The 17,244-nt window shown below is 45.1% G+C and overlaps 1 protein-coding gene across 6 annotated transcripts in view; it reads left to right on the plus strand.

Annotated features, from left to right (window-relative positions):
- The window catches only part of STXBP5 (syntaxin binding protein 5), a 385,959-nt gene that overhangs the window by 299,401 nt on the left and 69,314 nt on the right, over positions 1-17,244 (plus strand). For all 6 annotated transcript variants that reach the window (XM_083176191.1, XM_083176190.1, XM_083176193.1 and 3 more), the window contains exons 10-11: positions 4,153-4,307; positions 13,364-13,436. In XM_083176191.1, coding sequence (XP_083032317.1) covers positions 4,153-4,307; positions 13,364-13,436 — 228 coding nt within the window. The remainder of the gene's footprint in view (positions 1-4,152; positions 4,308-13,363; positions 13,437-17,244) is intronic.

Below are 17,244 nucleotides of genomic sequence, written 5' to 3' on the forward strand. Positions count from 1 at the left end.
TTTTGTACTATAAAGCATGAGAAAGCAAAGATGTCACTATGTTAGTCGCACTCCAAATTTTCTTCATCATGGACCATCCTCGTGGACTATGATTGGGAATAGTAACCTGTGCCGAGTGCAGCGCCAGCAGAGAGAAGCACTCTGTCTAAGCGCAGTGAGTGCAGCCAGCCCGCTACCTTACGCATTTCCATTAATTTGGCTTTCAGATGGTAAATAATGAAACGCACAAAAAAAATAGTTTCGACTAACCGTTTCCATGTTTACGGTGTTGCCATTTTTTACCTGTCGTACTTTTAAAGTCTCTACCTTTTGTCATGTCGACCAATTGACCCTTTTGACCCAGTCGACCTACTTGTCGATCACATGGGGTTAACCTATTGGCTACCATGGTATTTTTGAATACTTTGGTTAAAGTCTTTCAAGAATTTGTCTTTTTTTATGGTTATTTTAAGTTTCATGGATGAACAGTATAATTATAATTCTGGAGTAATTCGGGATGTTCCTGTGCCATGACAGAGCTGTTATACAATGCTGATAATCCCTTACTGTGTAGGCTGAGCTTAACTTCATTGTTCTGTATGAGCCATTGCAGCCTGCTGCAGTGTCTGGAGTGAAAGATGAACAAGGCGCCTTTCACAGTCACATCTTAAGTGTAAACCTATATTGCAATTCATTATTGGCGTTGGTGCCTAATGCAGAGGTACATTACTGCATTCACAGTTGTGTCCTTGTACACCGCTACTGTGCAAATGTTAAAGATGTCGGGATTTGTATTGAGATGCACATAGACTGCATTAAAATCCTAATAGCTGTGTATAAAGAAGCTGGTAGGTCGCAACAATCTGAGTAACCCTTATCACACAGCAGGGTCGCTGGAGGTGAGATGCTGGAGATACTGTTACTGCTTATGGGATCGCAGACGCAGGCTGAGACGGATTCGGTATAAAATCCCGACGGTCAAAATACCGACAGGGTCATAATACCGACAAGGACTAAATCCCGACAAGGTCAAAAACCCGACAAGGACAAAATCCCGACATTTAAAATCCTGACAAGGTGAAAATACAGACATATAGAATGCACAGGTGAAACAGTCAACATGACTTTGGGTCGACAGGTCGCGAGGTCGACATGGTTTTTTCAGGTTTTTTTACCCAAATGTCAACACGGTCGACATGGACACAGTTAGAAGTGAACTGCAGCCCCTCGCATCGCTCGCCATGCTTCGGGCACAGTGCCTCGCTGCGCTCGGCACACTATTTTATTCTCACACCACGCCCTAGTGGATGGTAGGGCATGAAATACCGCCTGTCGGCACATGTCAAGTAAAAAAAACAGTGAAAAAACCCATGTCGACCTCGCAACTTGTCGACACAAAGTCATGTACACTGTTTCACCTGTACATTCTATATGTCGGTATTTTAACCTTGTCGAGATTTTAAATGTCGGGATTTTGACCTTGTCAGGATTTTGTCTTTGTCAGTAATATGACCCATTCGGGATTTTGACCATCGGGATTTTGACTGCATCCCACTGAGACTGTATCTATGCTTTATTGCCACTCCCCATTGCCACCCATCCAAAGCAGTTCCAGACTGTTAGTCAGTTTGCAAGTAAATCCTTACTGCAAGCAGCATCACTAGGGTACCTTACTGTGTGCACAGTGTGACTTTGTGTTTACCAATATTCGCTCAACTCCATAATTATATGCATTGCATGCAACTCTGAATCAGGCCCATTGTTTCTTATTTAAGAATGTTATTATCCTGGATGTGAGTTTAGTAGCACTTTTGCTTAGCATCAGTCTATGAGTGTGCTTATCCTCAATCTTTATGTCTAACTATATTGGAAATCATTACGCTTTCAAGGCTCAATGGCCACTTCTGCCACTAAATTCCTGTTGCTATTTTTATTTGGAAAGATATTTCTCTGTCGCCGGTTTTATGACTAACATGGCACCACCCCAGTCTGTCTTCCTTGCACCCACGTTCTGAGCATGGTCTTTGTTATGTCTATGTGTGTCCAGGTAGGTGTGTATAGAGCTGTATATTCTATATACTGTATGACAGACGTGTGCTGGGTTTCTAGTGACATAGTCACACCTAATAATGACAGACAGAATTAGCAAATGCGCTTGAAGGTGTCTTGGCTTACCTCTGTAATGCTCTTACACTTTGCAGGATGCTAAATGACTTTAAATCCTCCTGCCTGCATGCGTTCCTCATGTGCTGCAGTAGTTAAGCCTGGGTGATATGATGAGTGCTTTCTCTCATTTTGTCACTTCTGAGCGATATCATACATTATATCACCCAGTGTGTATGCCTCACAACGCTAGATCCGCGCTCCTGTGGGTTGTTAAGGATCCGCCCGTTGTCTGTGAATGTACAGATGAGCGCACATCATTAATGAGAGCCAAACTGGCCAATGTATAGGGTCCATTTACTAATTAACTCAATGCTTACAAAGCAGAAAGGAGACCACCTTTGTAACATAGTGGTCCTGTTTATGTAGAAAAGCTGAATTAGCAAAATGTGTGGGGGCCGACCATTCAGCCTGACATTCTTTGAATCATTAATCACATCAGAATAGTCCCCCAGTCTGCCCCCATTCACTGTATGTCCCACAGCCTGTCCCCCATTCACTGTATGTTCCCCACTCTGCACCCATTCACTCTGTCCCCCAGCCTGCCCCCTTCTCTTAATGTCCATCAGTGCCTCCATTCATTGTATGTCCCAAAGCCTGACCCTCCTTCACTGTATGACTCCCATTCACTGTATGACCCCCATTCACTATGTACCCCACTCTGCCCCCATTCACTGTATGTTTTCCAGCCCCTTGTGTGAGCCAGACAAAGGAGAGGCAAAGCAGGCACTGCAAAGACAGGAGATGCTTGGGCGCCCGCTGCTGCCCTCCTCCGCTCTGCATGTTATGGGAGCAAGCTTCCCCCTTGCTGCCCCCCCTCCCCAAACACTGCTGTCACTGTGATTGTGGAGTAGGGTGATATACGTTTGCAGCAGCAGGGGTAGGGCACCAAACACATCTGACTGTGGCGGGTGGCACCTCCTCTCTGCAGCAGACAGCAAGGTAAAGGCACGCTTTCCGGGGCACAACCTTTAGTGTGCTGTGCTGTGCTTCCCACATCTGATGCTCTGCCCGCTTCCAGCTGGAGACGGCGGGCCGCTTGAAATCACGGCACGGGCCGCATTTGGCCCCCGGGCCTGACTTTGGACATGCCTGGTATAGGTGCAAAAATATGAAGTATTTTTGCATAGTAGAACACCAAACTCCCCAACACACTGCCCCCTCCCTACATAATAAGCTCTGCAAAATGGAATCTTGTGCAGGGCAAATGTAATAAGAGGCGGGAACATGCAAATTTGCATGTTTATATATTTATTGACAGCTTCTTATATAGTGCACACATATTCTGCAGCGCTTTACAGAGAATATTTGAACAGTCACTTCCGCAGTGGAGCTTACAATGTTGCAACACACACTTCGCAAACTCACATCCAGGCATTGCAATAGAGTGACAAAAATCTTTGTTTATAGGCAAGTTGACAGAAGCATAGACATATATATGCTACTGTCTGTAAAGGTTTACAAATAGTAAAAAAAAAAAAAACTGTGTGCTGCCCCCCCCCCCCCTCCCTCAAAGCATAACCTGAGCTATTTGAGTCGGTCCTGGTTAAAAAAAAAAAAAAAGAGGGGGGGGGGGGGGGGGGTGATTGCCTGGTGCTGGTTATTGAGAACCTCAGTCATTTTCTCCCTGTATTTTTTCACCCTGGGGCTGGTTATGCTGGTATACTATTTGTATACTTTTACAGAAAGAAGCGTCATGAAACAATCACAATCATGTACTCACACATTGTAATATAAACTCATAGGTTATTACATTGTGCAAATTGCGGGGCAAATTTGCACTGTTTACGACAAACTGCAACTTTGTCCCGCATAACAAACTCAGACCATATTAAATCCCCCCCCCCCCCCATCCCCATTGTTCATGACTATCCTACTCTGAACTTTTCAAAGAACTCTGCCCATCTAATACTTGATCAAGAACACTTCTTTTTTTCTGTGGTTCCATTGTTGTAGTTAAAGTTTGCAATGGGCTGATAATTTTATTGACTCATTTTTCTTTTTTTCCAGGGAGCCTTTTATTATCCTGTCAGGTGGTCTGGCCTATGACACAGTGGGAAGAAGACCTTGCCTAACAGTCATGCATGGGAAAAGCACAGCTGTCCTTGAGATGGATTATCGAATTGTGGATTTTCTTACCCTTTGCGAAACTCCATATTCTAATGGTAAGTGTGCTTATGGTCTCATCTGTGGGCTTCTTAGTACATTTTGGTGAAGAACTTGGTGATGCTATGCCAGACTCTCAGGTACGGATATGGTATGACGGCCCGACAGTTGGGATTCCAGCGGTCAGTATACGACATCAGAATCCCGACTGCCAGTACTCTGACAAGTGGGACAAGTGGGGCAAGTGCAAAATACCCCTTGCAGTCTCAGGGTCGATTCACGTGTTTTTCAACCGTTATGGATTTGCTGATAGTCAAAAAATTGTCATTTTAAAAGCAGCGAACAGTGCATTTTTTCCGATTGTCAAAAAATACGCCACAGAATTGAATACCCCCCTATATTGGCAAATACAGCATACTCCAGGATGTGGCCACTCAACAATATCATTTGACACATTGTTTAGTGTGTATCCACTATAGTGTTTGTCAGGAAGTTCCAGGCAGTTCAAGGAAATCGTTGACCACATTGCATCGTTTGCAGTGGCGTCTAATATGTTCCCAGGTTTATACAGCACACAGTTTTCCTTTATATTATATTTGGCTTAAAAAAATAAGGGTATATCTGACATTCTTGCTCAATTGCCATTCCAAATCACTTCCCTGTTGTAAAACAATAAAAAGTAACTGTAATTAGTTTACTGTGCATGATATTTTTATATATATATATATATATATATATATATATATATATATATATATCATCGTATATAATATCATTTCTAAAGGGTGATTTTTTTGGTGAGAATCCCTTTTTTGTCCTTCATACTTAACCAATATCGATAAATGCGTTACCATTTTAAAGATGAAGTTCTCCGCTTCTGACAATTTGTTAATTTGCAATTGCACATTGTTTGTTTAAAACTCTAAGACTTTTGGCCCATTTGCATGCATATATATACGTATATATATATATATATATATATATATATATATATACTAGGTGATTCATCGCGCCCTACGGGCGCTCTTCACACCGTCGTAAGGGGCTGCGCCCCCTTAATTTGTGAACGTTTGTATATGAGAAATATGGTTAGAATTGTATGAAAGATGCCCTGTATTGCAACTTAGGTGTCCGCGAATCGCGGGAGGGGGGGTCGCGGAGGGTGCCGCGAATTGCAGGAGGGGGGGTCGCGGGGGGTGCCGCGAATTGCAGGAGGGGGGGTCGCGGGGGGTGCCGCGAATTGCAGGAGGGGGGGTTGTGGGGGGGTGGATGCTGCGAATCGCGGGAGGGGAGGGATTGCAGAGAATCGCGGGAGGGGGGTCGCGGGGTGGGTTGCCGCAAATCGCGGGAGGGGGGTTACGGGGGCGGGGGTTGCGGGGAATCATGGTAGGGGGGGTCGCGGGGGGTGTGCCGTGAATCACGGGAGGGGGGGTCACGGGGTGGGGTGCCGAGAATCGCGGGGGGGTGTGTGTGTGCCGTGAATCGCGGGAGTGGGGGTTGCAGTGGGGGTGGGGGGGGTGTGACGCGAATCGCCACAAGAAAAAATCAACACAGAAAGGTCAACACATGTAAATGTTGACATAAGTGTGGCACTTCATTGGTGTCCATGTCGACACATGAAAATGAATATGAAAACATTCAAAAAATGAAAAAAAAAACTCATGTCAACCTTTTTCATTGTCGACCATAGCCATGTCAGTGTTTTCCATGTGCAATTTAATTCTGGAGCTGCCGCGAATCGCGGGGGGGTGCCGCGAATTGCGGGAGGGGGGGTTACGGGGCGGGGGTTGCGGCGAATCATGGGAGGGGGGGTCGCGGTGTGGGGTGCCGAGAATCGCGGGGGAGGTGTGTGTGTGTGTGCCGTGAATCGCGGGAGTGGGGGTTGTGGGGGGGGGGGGGTGTGACGCAAATCGCCACAAGAAAAAATCAACACAGAAAGGTCAACACATGTAAATGTTGACATAAGTGTGGCACTTCATTGGTGTCCATGTCGACACATGAGAATGAATATGAAAATATTCAAAAAATGAAAAAAAACCCTTCAAAAACTCATGTCAACCTTTTTCATTGTCGACCATAGCCATGTCAGTGTTTTCCATGTGCAATTTAATTCTGGAGCTGCCGCGAATCACGGGGGGTGCCGCGAATTGTGGGAGGGGGGGGTCGCGGGGTTGGGTGCCGCGAATCGCGGGAGGGCGGGGTTCACAGGGGTTCCGGTGGGGGGTTGCCGCGAATTGCGGGAGGTGGGGGGTCACGGGGGGTGCCGCGAATCGCGGGAGGGGGGGTTGCGGGGGGGTGTGACGCGAATCGCCACAAGAAAAAATCAACACAGAAAGGTCAACACATGTAAATGTTGACATAAGTGTGCCACTTCATTGGTGTCCATGTTGACACATGACAATGAATATGAAAACATTCAAAAAATGAAATAAATCTTCAAAAACTCATGTCAACCTTTTTCATTGTCGACCATAGCCGTGCCAGTGTTTTGCATGTGCCATTTAATCCTGGGGCTGCCGCGAATCGCGGGGGGTGCCGCGATTTGCGGGAGGGGGGGGGGGTTGTGGGGGGTGGGTGCCGCGAATCGCAGGAGAACGGGGTTCATGGGGGTTCCGGTGGGGGGTTGCCGCGAATTGCGGGAGGGGGGGGGAGGTCGCGGGGGGGTGCCGCGAATCGCCGGAGGGGGGGTTGCGGGGGGTGTGACGCGAATCGCCACAAGAAAAAAATCAACACAGAAAGGTCAACACATGTAAATGTTGACATAAGTGTGGCACTTCATTGGTGTCCATGTCGACACATGAGAATGAATATGAAAATATTCAAAAAATGACAAAAATACTTCAAAAACTCATGTCAACCTTTTTCATTGTCGACCATAGCCATGTCAGTGTTTTCCATGTGCAATTTAATTCTGGAGCTGCCGCGAATCACGGGGGGGTGCCGCGAATTGCGGGAGGGGGGGTCGCGGGGGTGGGTGCCGCGAATCGCGGGAGGGCGGGGTTCACAGGGGTTCCGGTGGGGGGTTGCCGCGAATTGCGGGAGGTGGGGGGTCACGGGGGGTGCCGCGAATCGCGGGAGGGGGGGTTGCGGGGGGGTGTGACGCGAATCGCCACAAGAAAAAATCAACACAGAAAGGTCAACACATGTAAATGTTGACATAAGTGTGCCACTTCATTGGTGTCCATGTCGACACATGACAATGAATTTGAAAAAATTAAAAATAAATCTTCAAAAACTCATGTCAACCTTTTTCATTGTCGACCATAGCCATGTCAGTGTGTTGCATGTGCCATTTAATCCTGGGGCTGCTGCGAGTTGCGGGGGGGGGGGTGCCGCGAATTGCGGGAGGGGGGTCGCAGGGTGGGTGCCGCCAATCGTGCAAGGGGGGGTCGCGGCGGGGTTCTTTTTGCCGCGAATCGCGGGAGGGAGGTCGCGGGGGGGTGCTTTTTCCGCGAATCGGGGGGGGGTCACGGGGGAGGGTTTGCCGCGATTCGCGGGAGGGGGGGGTCGCGGGGTGGTGGTTATGCCGCGAATTGCGGGAGGGGTCGTGGGGGGGTTCTTTTTGCAGCGAATCGCGGGAGGGGGGGTCGCGGGGGTGTTTTTGCTGCGAATCGCGGTAGGGTGGGTCGCGGGGGAGCGGGTGTTTTTGCCGCGAATCGCAGGAGGGGGGGGGCGCGCGGGGGGGGGGGTTTGCCGCAAATCGCGGGAGGGGGGCGCTCACCTGGTGGCTGTGGAGTAGCAGTGCTGGGCAACATGGGAAGGCAGTGGGTGTCTGGCACTGTCTGTGGGCTCACTGGGCTGGTTCTCGGTCACATACCTCCCAACATGACCCTCTCCAGGAGGGACACAATGCTCTGTTTCTAGACTTCCCCTTAATGTATGATTGCCATCACCTGTTTTAAACAGGTTAATTTCTCAGAAAGGTGTTCAGCACAGATGAAGGCAATCACACATTAAGAGGAAAGTCCAGGAACAGAGCGTTTTAGACACAGACACCCACTTTGAGTGACAGATGTAGCCAAATATATAGGAGATACTGTGTGTATGTGTACAAGCTTTGCAAATCATGTCGTTTTTTTTGCTTCCAGTTGGTACAATTTGGGCTGTGAAGTTTGTTACGCTACATTAAATAAGCTGAGGTTACTGAAACTTTTTAATTAATGTGCCCATTATTTAAACCCTCGCCTCCACAGCCCTCCGGCTGTAGATATCCAGGCCCTCCCACTCCTGCCGCGGTGCTATGTAGTTATTTATATTTACAGTTTTCTACATTTCTGAAGAATACAATAAATAAATAATCATAATGTGGAATGTTTGTAGCTTTCATGAGCACTGCAGACTGGTACATTGCAGGAGTATTTGGTCTACCACATGTCCATGACACCATTGCCTATACGGCTGCAGAAATGCTGTGATGTTGGTTAAGCAGATGTGTTCTACTAAAAATGTATTGTGCTTATGCTGAAACCATAGGCGTGCGCAGCCCATTTTCTTAGGGGGTGCACCATTGGAGGGGCGTGTCCATCACGCCTACTGGGCGTGTACATTAACGCCTACTGGGCGTGTCCAACAGCGCCTACTGGGCATAAATGCAAACTAGATAGAAGGTGACTTATTTATGTACATGGGCTTTTCCACCCACACATACCAGAAACAGGCCCATTTCACATAATGCCACACACTGAAATGCCTATTACACATTATGCCAGGGCTTGACAATTTTTTGGTAAAATAGGGACAATAGTGACAGTACGTGCCGAAGGCATGCGCCAAAAATGTACACCATAATGCCTATTACACATCACACAGCCATTACATACAGTAGTATACCACATGCTCTAATGCCCATTACACGTTATACCACACACCGTAATGCCCATTACATGTTGCGCCTCACATTGTGATGCTCATTACACGTTACGCCTCACACCGTAATGCCAATTACCTATTAGACCACACACCGTAATGCCATTTACCTATTACGCCACACACCGTAATGCCAATTACATATTATGCCCCACACCGAATTACCTATTACACATTATGCCACATGCTGTGATGCCCATTACACATTATTCCACACACAGCAATGCCCATTACACATTATGCCATGCACCAAAATACCCATTACACATTATACCATATGTATATGGTGTATACACGTATACATTACATATTATATCACACACCATATTGCTCATTACACATTATTCCACACACCATAATGCCCCTTACATATTATGCCATATAAGTACACTTACCTACATGCTCGTTGTAAGGAATCACATGTTCGATGCCAGGGTTTAAATTCTTCTTTGCAGGGTTTACATGCTCCTTGACATGACCGTGGGGGGGGTTGCATGCTCATTGCCACAGGGACTACATGCTCGTTGCCAGTGGTAGTTGCATGCTCATTGCCAGGAGGGATTACATGCTCGCTGCCCAGGGGTAATACATGCTCGTTGCCTGTGGGATTACATGCTCAATGTCTGGGGGGATTACATGCTTATTGTCCACATATAATGCCCCCCTTAGTTCTATATACATAATGCCCCCGTAGTGCCACACGCATAATGCCCTCCATAGTGCCACATGCATAATGCCACCCATAGTGTCACATGCATAATGCCCCCCGTAGTGCCATACACATAATGCTCCCTCTAGTGCCACATACATAATGCTAATCCTTTCATGTCAAACACAATGCCCCAATAGTGCCATAGACATACTGCACCCCACACATAATACCCCTGTAGTGCCACATGCATAATTCCCCCTGTAATGGCACACACATAATGCCCCCGTATTGCCATGCAATGTAATGCCCCCATAGTGCTATATACACAGCTCTGTCCCATATACACAGTGGCATGTATATGGGTCAGAGCTGCCTTGAGCCTGCGGAGGGAGGGGAGAGCACTGCCATGGGGACTGAGCTGCCGCTGTCAGGCAGAAGAGGGAAGGAGGAGCCGGGTGGAAGGGGGACGGCCCTCCTGCTGCCCAGCTTAGTGCATCCGGCCCATAAATAATCATTTGAAGTGTTTTCAAAACAATCATTTTTGCATTAAAAACAGCATGAATCCTGAGGGTGCTGGATTCCCAGGGGTAAATTTACTATAATGCTGCTGCCCAGCGAAAGGGGAAAAAAGCTGCCGGTGACGGACTGGCGGAGGAGGGATGGAGGTGCCGGGCGGAGGGGGGGAAGGAGGCGACCCTCCTGCTGCCCGGTGAAGGGAGGAAAAAGCTGCCGGCCTGGCGGAGGACGGATGGTGGTGCCGGGCGGAGGGGGGAAAGGAGGCGCAGAGCGGGGTATAGCTTCCGGCCAGCGTTTTAAAGTGAAGGAGGCGGCAGCAGCGAGGGGAGCGTCATTAGGAGGTGCCTGTGCACCCCTGGCACCCCCCGTGTGCACGCCTATGGCTGAAACCTTGTAGTGAATTATGTGGTAAGACTGTTCTGCTAATAAAACCATATTGAGCATGTGCAAGACTGAAGGATAGTCTGCTAGCCACCTTGGAATGGCCATCATCTGCTAGACCAGTCTGGTCACGGGGCAGATTGGCTTCTGCCTAGCACATATTATCCTCCAGTGTTGTATGTACGACAATATGCATTTGTTGAGTGCTTCCACTTACACAGGATTTTTACAATTATGTTAAGTTAGTGTACAAAGTACAGACCATGTCCAAAATAACACACAGCAAAGCAGGCACTTGTCTGAACATATGGCAGTGCTGTCCCATTGGCTCACATTCAATTTTACCCATGGTACTTTGATGTCCTTTCAAAGCACTATGAAAATATATGCTAAATGCCTATATGTCTGAGGCCTAGGTGAGTTCTAGTCATGTATACATCTACAACATACATATTTAATCATGGCTATCATTTATTATTTAAATGCATTTAAAATACAAAATATTTGGTGGTCACTATACTGTTCTAGTTTTAAAACCACAATTATCTTTATTTTATAACTGCTGTGCATTATTACATCAGTACAGTATATGCAGAGTGTCACTATGGGGCCACCTACTGTCCTAGAAAGTCATTGCTGCATGTGATTTTAATGTTAAACACCAGACTAAAATGAGAGAGCTCCAGATAACGGGATTGTTTTGATGTCACTTACTATTGTTAGTCATTTAATATAGCATTTGAGATGGTATTTTATATTGAGGTGACCATTGACTAAAGTTATGTATGGATTCTTTTCTGCATTGTCAGATTTGCTTGTAGTCAGGGCATAAAGTGGTCATGCGGAGGTGGGGGGACTCATTTCTCTATGTCATCTAATTACACCCCCTCCCCTCCCCCCATTAGGCAAAGACAGGGCCAGTGGTAGGGTTTTTGGCATCCCCCTGCAAACTATAATGCTTTGCTTTGAGAATTATTGTGCAGGGCCAGTGTGGAGGTTAAAATGTTCCACCTCACCATTAGAGGTGGTGGAACTCAGTTCCACCCCATTCCCCCTCACTTTAATCCCTGCCTGTAGTACAACACAATGTAGGAATCACTTGCTGTCACCTTTTGAACATGAACTTATCTGTAGTTCCAGCCATTCTATAGTTTCTATATTTATGTTAGTGTCTATTAACCCCTTCCCGACATTTGACGTATATATACGTCATGGCCGGGAAGTACTTCCCGACACATGACGTATATATACGTCATGACTTCAAACTGTCACCCCGTCTCGAGACGAGGTGGCAGAGGGACAATGTCTGCTGTCCCTGACAGCAGACATCCTCCCTCATTGCCCAGGGGGGGCAGCGATGCCTCCCGTCTTGGGCGATCGCTGCTATTGGCTGTTAAAAAGTGAATAGCCAAAAGTAGCGTTGAAATGCATGTAGTGTAAAATTTGGACTCTGCTGCCCCCTAGCGTCCCAAAAAAATAAAGGCGGTTTAAATAATGATTTAAAAATAAAGAATAGATATGGTCTTTGTTAGTTATTAACTATTTTGAGTGATATGATTATTTGTCTCACAAGCAGAAAATGGAACATTTTGCAAATAGCAAAATGTTCCATTTTTTCACGACACTTTGGTATTTTTCCCCCCCCAAAAAAAACTGTATCGACCAAATTTCACCACTAATTTAAAGTACAATGTGTCACGGGAAAACAATCTCAAAATCACTGGGATAAGTAAAAGCAAAAAAAAGTTATACCCACTTAAGTGATACATGTCAGATTTGAAAAAAATGGCTCTGTCAGGAAGGCAAAAACTGGCTGCGTCAGGAAGGGGTTAAAATTCTGAAGGCCCTCAATATGCTATATCCAAGTTGAGAATTCACCCGCAATCCCCTCTTGAGCTATCCGGGACCTTCTCAGGCAGCAGGATCACATGATATATATATTGTTTGCGGTCTTTTCACATACAAAAAAATCACATACAATTCCAGCCAAACCTACCTGGCTCGGATTCCATCCAACAGGTCGCTTCTGCAGCCCATGCAACTCACATGCTCCAGTGCGATGTGCATGGGACCAGGCATTGCAACGGACCTGCTGTCAATCACTTCCGATTTGAATGCTTTTCATGTGATTGGTATTGGTTGCCGTAATCGCATAAAAAAGAGTACATATCGCATGTGAATCGCCTAGTGCAGTGGTTCTCATTATCGGTCCTCAAGTATCCCACACAGTGCACGTTTTCCAGGTCTCCACACAGAATCACAGGTGAATTGATTAGCTCCACCTGTGATCTTTTAAAATGAGTCAGTGAATAATGAGTGCACCTGTGCACCTGCCAGGTGACCTGGAAAACGTCCACTGTTGGGGGTACTTGAGGAGCAAGGTTGAGAACCACTGGCCTAGTGTATGGGCACGGTTACCTTCTATGTATAGCCACATCATCTCATACATTTACATGCTGTCAATCACAAGTGTCAGATGGCATCATTTATTGGATTTGTAACACTGCATTTTAGTAATTGTCTCAATTCTGGCACTTTCTACAGTAGCTGCCATAAATCAACCATAGGTAACATGGACAAGATGGAGTGTCACCTTTGCAATTATTGGTGTCAGTAAATCCTCATTTTGGCATTGACTGGTTAAAATTTGGTTATATATTTGTTTCATGGCTGACATTATGTAATATTTTATCCTTTCAGATTTTCAAGAACCCTACGCTGTGGTCGTACTTCTAGAACAAGATTTAGTTGTTATAGATCTTGCACAAAATGGGTAAGATTTGGATTAATGTAATATCTGGAACTGTATGCATGGATGATTTGTGGGGACATCTGGGGTCAAATGTCATTGGGTGTGAAGATCAGAAAGTGAGCAATTTTGGGAGAGTTTTTCCATTTGGCAATCATTTACATGGCAAAATCAACCTGGTTTTTCATTGTTTAATGATTGCCGCTTTAAAATAATGGGAACACTCTCCCAAAATCTCAATTTTTGATTCTCACACCCTACTCCATGTGGGCCGTGGTCTGATACAGCTTTGTCAACAAAGTACAAAAGCACACAAATGGGAAACACCATGTTACACTGCAGCTGGAGCAGAGGTAACATGTGCAGAGATTAGATTTGGGTGAAGTGTGTTCAAATTGAAGTCAAAGGGGGAAATTTACTAAGAATACGAATACGAAAAATCATATTCATATTCTTAATAAGAATGAATATGACTTGTGTAGTCGTATTTTCATTCGTATTCCGGAGGATAATTTACTAATCAGTCATATTTGACTGATTCGTATTATCCGTTGGCGTACTGATTCGTATTTTTGCTGATACGAATTCGTTTTTTTAAATACAAATTCGTATTTTTAAATACAAATTCGTGTTTTTAAATACAAGTTCGTATTTTTAAATACAAATTCGGATCATACAGATCCGTGCAGGCTTTAGTGTAAAAAAAAAAAAACACGTGGGGTCCCTCCTACGACCGTAACCAGTACCAGGCTCAAAGAGCCGGGGCTGTGTTAAAAAATCAGGGAAAATTTTGAGTAGGGCTCCGCTGATTTTTTTAAAACCAGCTCCAGGACCGGGTCTGGTCCCCAAAATACAGGGGACAAAATGAATAGGGGTCCCCCGTATTTTAAGAACCAGGCCCAACCAGTTAGCAGGGTAATGCCACAGCCGGGGGGGGGGGAGACTTTCTATACAAGTCTCCCCGGCCAAAGCATTCATCCCTACCGACCAGTCAGCCTGGCCAGGGGTCCTGGGGGAGTGGAGACTCCCCCAATGAAAGGGTCCCCCCCCCTCCAGAACTTACCTGCCTAGGCTGAAGCCTGGTGCTGTCCCCAGTACCCCTGGGCTGTGGGTACCAGGCTGATTAAGGGTGTAAAAATAGAAAAAAACATTGGGTTATGCTGTGGAACTATGAGTCCCAGCAAGCCTGGAATGCATACTGGGACTTGGAGAACCACAAGTCCCAGCATACATCCCATTAATGGGCTTGCTGGGACTCTTAGTTCCACAGCAAAACCAATAGTTAAATAAAAGCACACTGACACATGAGAAATAAAGCTTTATTACATACATAGCCCACACATACTGATACTTACCTATCTTGAGCCCATAGGTAGGTCCCCGGGTCTGGCTCCGGTGTCCGGGTCTGGTGTCCACCGAAATCCATAGGGGGTACCTGTGGAAGCAAATTATACTTACAAGTCTCCTCCGGTGTAGATCAGGTCCTCTTCATTCCATGTAGGCTCCCTGGGATTTGGCAAAATAACAAACCGCTCATGCGAACCATGCCGGACTGAGCAGGATCAGCATGATGTCTTTGTTTACACTGTGCGGCTCCGCCCCCGAATAGCAATATTGGGCGGCTTGCGGCCTAGTGGCTCCTGATTGGCCGCTGGGCGCCGCAAACCGCCTAGCGGTCGCTTAGTGAGTTGGGAATCACCATTCTTTTGAATGGTGATTCCTATTCATATTTCCCAATGGCGTATGCATTCGTATTTGTAAATACAAATATGAATGTGCCATAAATTCGAATACTAATATGTGTATTTTTGGCATAGTAAATGCTAAAAATAAGAATACGCCTAAAAGATTTGTATTTTACTATGCAAATACAATTTTTTTTAGGCGTATTTGCCTAAGTAAATTTCCCCCAAAATGTCATGGTGAAAATAAAGCTTTCTAAGATCTGTGGGCTACATGCAAAAGCAGCCAATATTTATCCTGCATAGAAACAATGTGAATGCATTTGTTCCCCTTGCGTGGCAACATTGTTACAGACACAAAATTACTTGCCTTATTTGCTTTACTGAATCTGGTCCATAGTGTGATATATATGTTGACTTGATACTTGGGTTTAATTGATTGCATGATTAGTTACAACACTGCAACACACACACACACACTTGGTGCCCTCAGCTAGTATTTCATTATATAGCCATACATAATACTGTACTGCAGCACTCACAGTACTTGTAACGCCATGAACAGGCTAGTGAAATTAGGTGCATTTCATTAGCCTGAAGGTGCCCATACACGTTACAATTATTGTATACAATATTGTATACAATATCGCATCTCATCCGATCTCGGTTTTGCGATGACATCAGATGAGATGAGATCTAGTACAGAAAGTACGTGCTGCACATACTTTTTGTACTAGATCTCATTTCATCTGATGTCATCGCAAAACTGAGATCGGATGAGATGCGATATTGTATACAATATTGTATACAATAATTGTAACGTGTATGGGCACCTTGAGTTTCAAGTCCTGTGAGTGCTGCAGTATATGTACTGATAAATAAGAAACATCCTTATCTCATGCTTGTGTGAGGAGTTAGCATAGAGCACCTCATATTGGAAAAAACCCTGTTAGTGGGAATCAAACAAAAAACATACATAACAAAAATACCAGAGGACAGAACAACAATGGGATAATTCACTTAATTGAAAAACACTATAAATAAATGTAATAAGTATGTATGTAATACCGCTTTCACACTGCCGAAACATTTCAAAAACCGGTATTTTTAAACAGTATTTAAAACGGGTCTGAGCCTTCACATTGCAGTAGATTACCGTTTTAAATACCGTTTAAGTACCATTCACATCAGTCAACCCGTTTAATTCTCTGAACACGTTTCAAGGCAGAATGCAGGGGACAGACTATCACAAGTCTGTAATCTGTTGTTTTTACTAAATACCGTTTCTCACTGCATAAAAAACAGCTCTGAAACGTGTAGGACTCTGCTTTTTAAACGTTTTGAAATAAACGTGTAGGACTGCTTTTTAAATGCGTTGAAATATCGGTTATCTTTAACCGGTAAATCAACTCTGGCGCTTTCCCACTGCAGCCTTAAACGTTTGGAAATGGGAAAAAAACGGCAATATACCATTTAACAAGTGCGGTATGAAAGGGGTATAAATAAGAATAAACATTTAAACTGATGCCCCAGTGGTTGTCACAATTGTATGCCAATACTTTGAGCGGATTGTCCTGGAATTATATACCCTCTCACCGAAAAAATCACTTAAAAGGTTGGTCAAGAGGCCACTTGTTAGTAGATACCAGAAGTTTTTTCTATTCATGATAAAATATATTAAATATAGATATACAATTACTTACATCATATCTTATAAAGTGTCACAATAATCAACACCAATATAGGAGGGGTGTTGCAGAAGGGTCTTAGTAGGATGTAACTATATCTTTCCTATATGGACAAACATTGTATTGAATGTGAATATCTCTTTTGACCAATATAGTGGTACTTGGATAATTGGTTTGAGTTTATCATTTGTCTGACGGCATCACTTTATTAACTGGGAACCTGGGATAATTTATATTTGTGTTTTTATTAACTGTATTGCTGCCAGTACATATGTAAGATATCGCATACAATCCTTCGATTCCGACCGCATCTGGCCGAGAAATCGAATGATTGTATGCATTTTTAAGGGGACATTCGACGCGATGCGCGGGCACGCTGGTCGAATGTCGGGTCTCAAGATCTTATGTGCTGCACATAATATATATGGAATCGCAGGAGCGATCGCATGTGGTTTTCAAGAT

This window comes from Crinia signifera, chromosome 3 (assembly GCF_055691185.1).
Source record: "Crinia signifera chromosome 3, ASM5569118v1, whole genome shotgun sequence".
NCBI lineage: Eukaryota > Metazoa > Chordata > Amphibia > Anura > Myobatrachidae > Crinia > Crinia signifera.